The sequence below is a fragment of the Psittacula echo genome, assembly GCF_963264785.1.
Source record: "Psittacula echo genome assembly, chromosome: 5".
Taxonomy (NCBI): Eukaryota; Metazoa; Chordata; class Aves; order Psittaciformes; family Psittacidae; genus Psittacula; species Psittacula echo.
This window is the reverse complement of record NC_137739.1, coordinates 84057033-84069192: the sequence shown is the minus strand read 5'-3', so window position 1 is coordinate 84069192 and position 12160 is coordinate 84057033. Positions and strand designations below refer to the sequence as shown.

At 45.7% G+C, this 12160-nt stretch overlaps 2 protein-coding genes across 8 annotated transcripts in view; both read left to right on the top strand.

Annotated features, from left to right (window-relative positions):
* The first annotated feature begins 72 nt into the window (after positions 1–72).
* On the top strand, positions 73–3045 carry HARBI1 (harbinger transposase derived 1). The gene is made up of 3 exons (XM_080618527.1): positions 73–136; positions 507–1235; positions 1811–3045. The coding sequence occupies exons 2-3, from the start codon at positions 566–568 to the stop codon at positions 2185–2187; spliced, it is 1047 nt and encodes a 348-aa protein (XP_080474653.1). The 5' UTR covers positions 73–136; positions 507–565; the 3' UTR covers positions 2188–3045.
* A 1820-nt stretch (positions 3046–4865) lies between these two features.
* Positions 4866–12160, top strand: part of AMBRA1 (autophagy and beclin 1 regulator 1) — a 133426-nt gene continuing 126131 nt past the window's right edge. For all 7 annotated transcript variants that reach the window (XM_080617551.1, XM_080617549.1, XM_080617547.1 and 4 more), the window contains exon 1: positions 4866–4985. The gene's annotated coding sequence lies outside the window, so the exon portion shown is untranslated. The remainder of the gene's footprint in view (positions 4986–12160) is intronic.

The following is a 12160-nucleotide window of genomic DNA, read 5'->3' as shown; positions in this document are numbered from 1 at the left end:
CCCGGATCAGAGGGGACGGGCCGGCTGCCGCACTCGCCGGCAGCCCCGCGCTGTGGCGAATCTGCCGTAGCAGGGTGCGGGCCCTCCTCGGGCCGGCGCGCAGCGCCTGTGGGGCCGGGAGCGCTGCAAGCGGCCGGTAAGGGCCGGGTCTGCGGCCGGCGGGGTTCGGGAGGCGGTCCGCTGCCCGTCATCGCGCAGGGGCGCCCGGCGGGGTTGGGGGACGCACACGGGTACCGGCCGTTCGCGTCCCGGCCGTCGGGGGCTGAACGCGGCCGGGTCAGCGGTGACTGGGGACGGTTTCCGAGCCCCCTCCCCGTCACTGGAGCCAGGCAGGGCTGAAGAGCTCTCAGTGCGCCCCCCTACTTCCACCCCTTGGTTTTAAAAGCAGATGGAAGTAAAAGATTTGCTGGATATCCCTAGTAAAAGGAATATGGTAACAGTCTGAAAGGCTAACCAGTTTTTACCCGGTTTTTACCCATTCTGAGTCTTCTTCCCCTTTGCCTTAGGCGGGTGAAGGCTCTGGGGAGGAGCTGTAACAGGGGAGCCCTCAGAGGACCCCTCGGCCATGGCCGTACCTATTGCAGTTCTTGACTGCGACCTCTTGCTGTATGGCCGCGGACACAGGACTTTGGATCGCTTCAAGCTGGAGGATGTCACAGATGAGTATCTAGTATCCACATATGGATTTCCCCGACAGTTCATTTACTACCTGGTGGATCTCCTGGGAGCCAGTCTCTCTCGCCCTACACAGCGGTCCAGGGCCATCAGTCCAGAGACACAGATCCTTGCTGCATTGGGTTTCTATACCTCTGGCTCCTTCCAGACTCGCATGGGGGATGCTATAGGCATTAGTCAAGCCTCCATGAGCCGCTGCGTTGCCAACGTAACCGAGGCATTGGTGGAAAGAGCCTCACAATTCATTCACTTTCCTGAGGATGAAGCTACGGTACAGCGCCTGAAGGATGACTTTTATGGGCTGGCAGGCATGCCGGGAGTGCTGGGGGTGGTTGACTGCACCCACGTGGCAATCAAAGCACCAAATGCTGAGGACCTGTCCTATGTGAACAGAAAGGGTCTCCATTCTCTGAACTGCCTGATGGTGTGCGATGCCAGAGGAGTCCTCCTGAGTGCTGAAACACACTGGCCTGGCAGCCTGCCCGACTGCACTGTGTTACAGCAGGCAGCTTTGACAAGGCAGTTTGAAACTGAGCTACATAAAGATGGCTGGCTACTTGGTAAGTCTATTTTCTACTGTTTTCTGTGGAAAGTCTATTATATACCACCTCCTTATTGAGCCTAGAGCCTCTGGGCACAAGTGATGCGTTTACTTTTGATTGCTACCCTGAAAATACCTTGAGATTCATGACAATCCTCCTCTTAGAAGTCTAGAGCAGTAACTTCCCATCTGTGTTTTATACAGGCTGATTCTTGCATGTGTTAGTTTACAGTCATTCTGTTAAGAGTGTGTTTTTAGTATCCGACACCTTTCTAAGCTGAATTATGCCATTTTTAATTCTATGCAGGGTCCTAGTCCAGCTGTCTCTCACTGCCTTAGGTAGTAAATTAATTCTCTTAAAACTCCTCCGTGTTCTTCCAGGATTTCCCTGTGTAAAACTGAATGTCTTTATATCGTTGTCACATTTGTAAACCTGTGTTACTGTTGCTCTTCCATGCCTTCTCATGCCTCTTGTTCTAGCCAAGGAACTAAATTATTCTGTACCAGCAGTACCAGAAAAACAAGAGATAAGAGGTGAAGTCTGTGGTTAACTACAGGTGTGTAACCTGTCCTCCTCCTTTTCACTGCCAACAGGTGACAGCTCCTTCTTTCTCCGAACATGGTTGATGACCCCCCTGCACATCCCTGAGACGCCTGCCGAATACCGTTACAACATGGCCCATTCTGCCACTCATAATGTCATTGAGCGGACGTTCAGAACTATTCGGTCACGTTTCCGCTGCCTGGATGGTTCCAAAGGCACCCTGCAGTATTCTCCAGAGAAATCCAGCCACATCATTCTGGCCTGCTGTGTGCTTCATAACATCTCCCTGGAACACGGGCTGGACGTGTGGTCTTCACCGGCCACAGGACACATGGAACAGCCAGAAGAAGAGTACGAACAAATGGAATCCATGGACTCGGAAGCCTGTCGTATTCGTCAGGAGCTTTTACTTACTCACTTTAGCTAATGTGATTGGGAGGAGGCTTCTAACTGGGAAGACACACAGAGCAAACATTCCCCTTCCTCTTCTGTAAGTCTGTAAACACTAAGCAGATCTGAGACAAGGAGAAATATTACTCTCTTAATTTCAGGCAGTTTTCTGAACTTCTCTCAACGTCTCTAGAGATGCAGCTCAATCACTGAGTTTTTACTGTTGTGATGTTTAGATTCCCCCCTTTCACCTGACTTAGAGAACAATAACTAATGTGGGATGAGTGGAGAAACTTGGGAAATTGTCTTTGGTAATGATGAAAACTCTGTTAGCCTTGCACTGTTTTACAAAGCAACAATTCTATGCCACTTTCTAACCTAAACCAGTTCCGATTGTTTTTCAAATGGTGTTTCACACAAATTAAACTTCCATATGGGCTCACGCCTACCATGAATTCATGAGCAGCAGAACAAACATTTATCTTTTTGTTTGCAAGTAGAAATTCTTGCTAAATACCATTTTGCAGTTTTGCACATCTCCCAAACCCCAGCAGCTCCTCTGAAAGTAGCATCTGTGTTCTGTGAGGGGGTTGCCTTTTTGCTTGGTACACACTAGTGCTTGCTCATACCTAGAAGGTCAAGAAGGACTGAAGGTTTCTTTTAACCAGACAGACTGGAGAAGATGCGAAGCTGTGGTTGACTGTGTTGGTTATTGAGCACATATCAGGACATGAGCTACTGAATGTAACTCTAGTTCTCGCTAGATATGTCATCTTGTTGGCTGCTGTAAAAGAAATGCCAAGGACTGGCTGGATCACAAGAACTGAACTGATTGCAGAAGTTTGTTGTTTAGATCAGAGCTGAGGTACATAAAGGCGGCTCTTCCACTGCTGGCAATCAACCCATTCTGTGGAAAACGACGGCTAGCACACACAGCTGCTGTTGGCACAGGACTGGGAAATTTCCTGGCAACGTTCTCTTTCCAAAAGATGCAAGTGTTTCCAGGGATCTCTTGACAGCAGTCAGAGAAAATTTGGTTTCTTAGATTTTATTGTTTACTGGGCAGTAAATGACACAGAAGTGGTAGGGAATGCAGAATGCTGCAGAAAGGTAGCTACTTAAAGTAGCAGTGCAACCACCTGGCACGGCTGGGCTGTCCTTGTAGAGGAAATGTGCCTGGATCATGCCCCATGTTTGAGGAATAAGGAAGTATGGGACACGTTCCCAACCAAGTGTAGGATGGAGATGCAGGATTATCCTACCAGGTGATGGCAGTGAGCCTTTACTATCTTACTGAAGACCAAGCATGCTTTATGGTGTGTAAACAAGATGTTTTCATAAGCCTTGATGAGAACTTTAAAATATACAGCAAACTGAGATGTAACTATTTTCTTTACACATCTTCCCATTAGATACGACCTAAGAGCTGCTATTGCTTACTGTGGCAAAAATGCTGCTCCTTTTACTTAGGAAGAAGCACACAAGCATTGTTTTCTAACGGGAGAAAAAAGCATTTTTAGGGTAAGAGTTGTTGCCTGATGGCTCATAATTATATTTGATGGTCTGTGCTAAAAATACCAATGTTCAGACCTAAACACCAGCAGACACTGAATGAGCTGCGTGGGTGACGCGAAGGTCAAGTGAGACTTGGACACATGTAGGTACAAACACTGTCATGTAGGAACAAGCTGGAGTTTCTCAACTTAAGGTATGAATAGCTCGTCTCAGTGTGTGCGGGGACCAGCGTGAACTGAAAGTGGAGGCACTTCCTGGAACGTGTGCTGCTTGGTCTTGTCTTCCTTCAGCCACTGTCAGCTTTGGTGGAGTTTAATTTCAAAACTCATCCCACTGCTTATCAACGTGGGCAAAAACTGCATCAGGCCACACCAGACAAAATGAATCTACTGTTCTTCCCTGAGCCAGATGTCAGTACCCTAACCCTAACCCTCTCCCAGACCGAACAACCCCAACTCTTTCAGCCTTAATACAGTACAGAGGAGGGAGCAAGATACTGGTGCCTCTGCAGGGCCCCTCATTGTAGGGTGCCCCTCTCCCAAAGGGGCCGTGTACACCTTTTGTGTCTTCACCATGCACAATGTTGGATATATATGACAATATATGTAAAAATAAACACTGTCCTATTTCAGAAAAGGTTTCCAGTTACGTCTCATCTGACACCCGTATCTGTCAGTGTTTCACTCTGATACCATTTCTCTTTTCTTGCCTGTTTTTAATCACAGTTTTCCCACCCTGTATCAGTCTGGAAGGGGAAAACCCCCAGGACACGAGGCACTGAGCTCGTTCCGCAGGGACCCGCAGGACCTGCCCCTGCGGCCTTCCCACCCCGGAGACCAGGCCGGCACCCGCCGTGCCAGGTACAGGCACAGTCCTCGGCCAGGCACCCCCGAAGGGTTTCGGCCGCTACACCGCAGTTAGTGCCGGCACAGCGCGACTCCCATCCCCGCTCCTGTTCCGCCCGGTGACAACCCCTCGGTGCGGCGGCACGACCCAGCCACAACACCCGCCCCCTGCCACGCTCCGGGCTCGACTCGTCTCGCCTGCCCTCCGTCTCCCTCCGGCGGCCGCGAGCAGCGTAGCCCCAGCGCTTCACCGCACCGCGGTGGAAGAGCTCGTCGCTCGGCTGGCGCGGCCTGGCGGCGTTCTAGCTTCGGCTGCTCGGGCCTTGGTACCGCTCTCGGCGCCGCTTTTCGGGTCCGGCTCGGCGCTCGGCTGGCTCGCCTGGCCGGAGCTCGGAGCGGCGGCGACGACCGAGCACTGGGGCCATTCCTTCCGGGCCCGGCCCCGCTCCGCCCGGCCCCGGCCCTTCCCCGGCAGGTAGGCTCCGGGCCTACGCGCTCAGCCCGACTCCAGGCCAGGGCCCCACCGCCGTCGCTGCTCCCTGGGCGGGCGGGCGGGCGCTCGCGGCCGTCCCCGCGGCGGCGCCCTGGAAGGTGGAGGGCACCTGCCCTCGCGGGGCCGCCGGGCCACGGCGGGAGGAGCGGGGCCGGGTCTCGCCTCCGGGGCCTTTGTTCGGGAGCTCCGAGACCGCGGCCTTGCGGCGGGGGGGAGCGGGAAGGCCGCTGTGGCTGGTTGAGGGCGAAACCCGCGTTGCTGGGGTTGGGAGGGAGAGAGGGGAGAGCGGCTCTGAGTCCCCTGAGCGCTGCTGGACCCCGGGCTCTCGTTGGGCGCCTTGGGCTTCCCTCTCCATCGCCCCCTTCTCTCCTGCTGCTCCCATAGGACAACAGCACAGGCCGGGGCTTCCAGGCATCGCGGGTGGGTAAGGTCAGGCTGCTTTAAGGGGCTGAAGTAATGAATGTTTTTGTTGTTGTTTTCCGGCCTTAGCTAAATGACAGGCGAAGTAAGTGTTGTCTTCTCTATTTCTCCTTCTGTTTTTCATCGTGTGTTGTAGAGCACTTGCTTGTGTAAATAGCATTGTGTATAAAATGTGTCCATGTGTGCCTCTGGTATGATGGCACTTGGTAGCCTCTTGTGAGGGAGCAAGCCCAATTAAGTCATTAGCTATAGAAACGCTTTTGTTTTTTCTTACAACAAATAGATTTATGTAGTGTTGAGGTTTTTGAGATTACTTCTTGTTGCATCCGTACCGTGCTTTCTGCTGTCTTTATTGAACAACTTTTGCAGCACAGTTCCTGCACTAAAACATTTCATCTTTCGGAGGTGCTTTACAGGGTTACATGTAGTTTTTCCTGACGTGTGCTTTTATGGTATCATTCTGAAGTAAGAGACCAATTTGAGATCAGTTGTTATCAAGGTGAGAGCCAGTCCTCAGGAAGACCAGCTATGCCAATGTAGAACCTGGATAAATACATCCAGGAGGAACACTCGGTGCTGCTCCATTTTCTCCTCTGTATGAAATGTTCTTGGGTCTTTATATAAAATCCCAGCGTGTTTTTCTATATTTGTCCTTGTTTACTGCACCACCCAGTTTGGTGTCCTCTGCAAATGTCATCTGGGTTCTTTGCCTTTGCCACTCCCATCCTCTTTCAAATTGCTAATGGGAATGTTAAAATGGGACCTAAGAATGACCTGCTGGTAATGTGCTGCCAACCCATTACTGGGCTGTTTAATTTTGTTGTTGGGTCAGTTTTCAGGACGTGGCATGGGGTTGAATCCAGGCAGATTTGAATGAGGCAGGCAACAGTAGCTGAAATTCCCTGTTAAATTCAAACTCCTTGTTTGCGTTCTGAAAGGCTGCTGTGATGTTATTCCTGATGTTCATAATTCTTCAGGACAGCTTTCTGGTCCTGTGCTCCACAATTGGTGTTGCTGTAGATAAATATTGTTTTAAGTTGGTCCATTTGTGTTTCAGTGGTAACAAATCAATATCTTGTACTCATCTGGCAGCGTGGATGTTTACAAGTGTGGCAGTCCATTAGCATTTATATCTGTTCTAATACTTGGAATGAAGAATGTACTCGGATCCAAGTATCTGGACTTGCGTTTTCAGATTCAGTTGCTGGGGAGTTTAGGCAGAATGTTTACTTTGCTGACAGCTTCTCCTTAGTTTTCTTTCTTTTGCCCTTTTCTGAGTCATAACTGACCCTCTGGATTCCTGTTTGGTTGTTTCCTACTTTCCCATTTTCTCTGCAGCACTTTAGCGCAGTTGTAACAAGTTATGAAGAAGGCAAGCAATGATACGCTCTGCTGCTATCCCTTTGCTATAAGTTAGGCATTTGGATACTTCTTTTTTGCATCATAATCTTATATGAAACTTCCGGAAAGTAACTTCAGTGTCTTTCATGCCATGGTTAGTGAGTTAACTGAATTTGAGGCTATTACAAAGTTATTGTCTATGTTAATGCTTATTAATTGTATAATATAAATAGCATTAAGGTACCTTTTTTCCCCTATTGAGTTTGTATTATTGGAGACCTGATAAAGGGCATAGTGCATATTTAATGGTTGCCTTGTGTGTTCTCTGTTAGTAGCTCTGCACTAACCTTGTAATGAGGGTGATAGAAACGAAAAATAAGGTGAGGACAAGAGACTTGCGGTTTTTGAAAGTGATGTGCAGTGGAAGAGGATTACTAGTAGAACTATTTTAATGGGAAGTTGTTATATGATGTAGCAGTCGCTTAGTGAAAGGCCCATTGATTGGGTTGCTTAAAACAAGAGGAGACCTACAACAATTAGAATTGTTGTCTGGTAGCTGTTTGTTGTCTCCGGTTTGTGTGAACTCTTTGTTGAAGGCGTGCAAGATGATGAGGTGCCAGGCCTGGGCGTGGAGAGAGTCCTCTTAATCAATGTGCTCACACAGATCCACTTACCGTGTTCGCAGTGAGGGCTGTGCCGGCAGAGCAAATCCTGCTACCCTCTTGCTGGTACGTAGCACTAATTCTCCACCTTGAGCAGTGCAGGATTCTGAGAGGAGTTTCTCACCCATGTTTCGGACATTTTCCTCCCTCCCTCTATCTTTCTCCCACAGTCTCAGTCCAAGGCCACGAAAGAAAGGAGTGTCAAGAATTGGCTGTTTATCTTTGTTTGGAGTCTAAATCTTCATTGTCTCCCACCTCTTCTTTAGTAGTAATACATCTTTGCGTGAAGACTTTAGCTTCTGTGTAGATCATCTTTGCTTTTTGGCTTGTTACCTTATTTGATTATTTCCATGTGAGCAGGAAATTATATCAGCTGTGCTTAATAAAATATGTTCTTGCTTCCACTTGCTGTTTCTTTATTACTTGGATAAGGCACACATGTGTGAAGTGCAGTCTTGAATGCATAAAATCTTCATCTTGTGGATACCCGATGGCTGCTTCTGCTACTCTACTGTTGGTGCTCCCAAATTTCTCTTGTGTGTACGGTGTCACTAGGGGGCACTTGGCTGTGGCTCTTAAGCTTGAGGAACCTTGATGTGACTTTTAATGTGGATACTGGATTTTGAATTGAAAATTCCTTTGCTTTCCAGTGTAAATGAGAATAGTTCTCTGAAGGGGTTAATCTGAACTCGATGTCACTCGGTTGCTCTCTCTTCCTTTATCTTTTACCCTAGTTCTCTGTTTTTCTCTCTGTGCCTCATTTCCTGCTGTATACGATACTTAGCAAAAGATGCCATGGTTTGAGTATGGAATTGTGAAAACCAACTCTTAATCTTCTGGATCTCAGCTCTTCTGTTTGACTTATCTTACAGCTTTAGGAAGAGACTAAATATAATTTCACATCTTGTGGATTGGAACTAATATCTCTCTTCTCAAGAATTCATTAAGTATATGTGGAAATTGTAATAATAGTCATGAAAGTGCTTCGTATTCTCATTGGTAAATGAAACTGGCAGACTCCAGACACTGCTTGATCACTTAGTTTTATTTTTATTACTTCCCTTTTTATATTTACAATTCCTTTTCTGACCTTTAGAAGTTGATGGCTGCAAGTTTCTCTTCCGCTTCTTGATCGTTTTACTTTAAATAACTAGCAATTTTAAAGTTCTTCTAAGAGTATTATAGCTCATTTAATTCAGCCTGGGAAAGCAAATTAAGATTCTAATGGCAATCAGCTCCTTGTTGCAGTCATATAGGATCTTGAAAAGACAATGACATCTTTGTAATATAATTGAATTTCTTAAGCTGTTTGTAGTTTCAATTTAAAACATGGCGTTGAATTTTTTAATCATGAAGTACTATTACAAGTTATTTTTCTTTAGGAATCCTCTTCTGATTTATGTGGAAGTGCTTAGAGCTGTGGATACAACCTAGAGCTGTGTACCTAGTGCAAAAGATGTGCTTTGGAATTACTTTCTACATCTGTCAGACCTTAATCAAGGGAAAACTTCAGATTGCAGAATAATACTTCAGGGAATGTCTTAAAACCTTTGAAGACTAAAACCAGAGCCATGTAATTAAAGTGCCTTCATCATATTAGTTTTGGACTCTGTTGCACAGTTGCATCATAAACTTACTTTCTCTGTCCTCCTAAGGCTTATTTTTTAGTGGGGTTTTCCATATTTAAGGGACTCTAAGACTGGCTCTGTGCTCTAATGTCCAGAATCTGCATGATTCTGGTGTCTTAAATTTAGCTACTTTTGGGTTGTTTTTTTTTTTTTTAAGCTTAATCAAGGACACAGAAACAGAACAAAAGAATGGGTTCTAGTTTTTCCTTTTTCATTGTTTTGATTAATCATGCTCAAAATACTTGTTTGTTATACCTCTGCGGACTGTTTCTGTTTGCGGGTTTGTTTAAAGGCTCTAGTCCAATGTAGCTTTATTTCTGGATTAATTTTATTTCAAATTTTCTGTTCATTTAGATACTGCTGCAAGATAACCTCAAGTTGTCTCTATACAGGATGTTTTCTGTTTGGGGCTTTTGTTTGTTTTAACCTAAGAATTGCTGAGAATCATAGAATAGTTAGGGTTGGGAAAGGACCTTAAGATCATCCAGTTCCAACCCCCTGCCATGGGCAGGGACACCTCACGCTAGACCATGTCGCCCAAGGCTCTGTCCAACCTGGCCTTGAACACTGCCAGGGATGAAGCATTTAGCACTTCTTTGAGCAACCCATTCCAGTGCCTCGCCACCCTCACAGTAAAGAACTTCTTTATATCTAACCTGAACTTCCCCTGTTTAAGTTTAAACTCACTGCCCCTTGTCCTACCACTACAGTCCCTGATGAAGAGTTCCTCTCCAGCATCCCTACAGACCCCTTTCAGATACTGGAAGGCTGCTATGAGAACAGTCATAAAGCCCATGGGGAAGTACCACCAATGGAGTTAATGGATGACAATCAGGATGTCTGAGGAAAACTTAGCTGATCAGGTACATTGTCAGAAATTCATGTGACCCTGTCGCTTTCTACTGAACATAGTCCTGTTTGTTCAGCACTTGTCTTAAGTTTTGATCCTTGGAACTATTCTGGATATGAGTCATGTCACCCTTTTTTGAACTGATTTTGTTGTTGTTACAGCATTGTTCGAATTCCAGTGTACATAGTTCAGTTACTTACCAAACTAGGACTCTTTTAGTTATCTTGTTTGTGTAGCTGAAGAGATGCAGTGCAAAGAGGGGAAATCAGTTGTGTTTCGTTGTTGCTTTGGTTCTGCATAAACTTGTCTTGTTCTGCTCAGTCTCAAGAGCAGAGACCCAATGAAAAGTGTTAGTGGGTATGGATTGAATCAATATCTTTAACAAAACTGCTGGTAGAATTCAGGTCTTATGTTCAGGATAGCATTTCTGGATCTTCTTATGTAGTATTGTTTCATGGAATTTAGGAAGGTGTTGGCATCACAATCTCCATTTGCAGAGGGGGTGGAAAACATGGAGTATAAACAAAGAGGGGAACTGAAAACTCCCTGCAGCTGTGTGATTGATTGCTCACATATATTCCAAATTGGTTTAGGCATCTGGTTTGTTCTTGCAGGTCTCCTGTCTATGGGTTTCAGAACTAGGTTTTATTGCTTAATCAGTGAAGCTCCTGTATGAGAAGGCGGGGTTGTACAATCTGGAGTCACTGACAAGACTGTCTTCAATAAGGCACAATGTTTTCTTTGCTCTTTTGAGCTTCTGAAAGACATGGGGGTCTTGATAAAGCAGTTTGTCAAAATTAAACTGGGTAAAATACAAGGGAAAATGATTTGTTATAGAAAATACTTTGAGGAAATAGGATGTCTTGTGACTACAGCCTACAAGAGGATCACTGGCAGCAAAGATAAAGCACTTTAGACTGTACCGCTGCATACAGTGTTTTCACTGTATCATCACAAGTCTGATGACCTTCTACTGCTGGTTCTTGGAGAACCCACCCACATGTACAATAGCAGGAACGCTAAATTATGACTAACATTTATTAAATTATTGAAATTTATTTAATACAGTAAAAAATACTCTAGAAATCTCTAATATCTTGCTGGTATTCAAAGCCTGAGATTCAGCAGTTTCATTTGGAGTAAATGAAAGGGGATGCTTTCTCGTTAGTGCTGGATACTTTACTGAAGAACAGGCATTCTGAAAACAGAAGTTATTGGTGACAAGATAGGTAGGCCCATGGCCAGAACTGATATAGTTCAGAGGACTCATAATCAGTTTTTCGTCTTGTCCTAGAGATAAGTTTGCTTGTGTTTGTGCAGGTCAGTGACATGCTTCATTGTTCACAACTGTTTCGGTTTTGTTTTGGTTTTCTTTTTAATACAAACTATACAGCTTGCGCTGGCCTGTGACCTATGTGAAATGTACCCATTTTAGAGTCAATGCATTTTGGAAGCCTTAAAATTTGACAAAGGGACTTTGAAACAGAAACTACCAGCACATGCTTTCCTCCAGGGAAGCTTATACATTCGTTCTCTCTGGTTCCCGGATTGCAAAGCCAGAGACAGCTTTTATATTTCACTTGATGTTGTCTCTTTCTTCATCAGTCACTTGAGACCTCTTTGGGCAGCAGAATTGCCTGCAATTATTTTGGACATTTGTATCTTTTGGATAGAACTCCCATTGTAAATTGCTCTTACTGATTGCAGCTTTTTTGTCTTTTGTTTTTAAACAGTGGTAGAGCTGTTTACGCTGTTTTTGTACATATGCATCAGGAAAGGCTTTTAGTGTCGGGCTCACCACGCAAGCAAGCAGTTCTTTGGAGTGCTAATAGATTTGTAGGCTGTGAGCTGAAGGCCACACGAAGTAACTTTTTCTTTTCCCCCAGTGGAGAATGGAATAACATGAGACAGTGCTCTGATATCTCCTTTGCATCAAAGCCAGCTGTGCTCCCAGAATGGTAGTACTGAATCTCCACAAAATTAATTGCACCAAAGATGTTGTAAGGGGGGGAATGGCATGTTCAGAGATGGGACCATCATCTTTGTGAAGTGCTCACGTTTCTAACTGGAGTTGTAAGCCACTGCATGATATATAAAATATCTTGACATCCTTTCTATATGGCAATTTGAATGTGCTTATTTTTACTCTCCTTCTTTCCCTACCTTTTTGTCAGTGTTTTCATGGAGTTGTGTACCCCTACGAAGTATTACTCTGTCCCTGGCAGTATTCAAGGCCAGGTTGGACAGAGCCTTGGG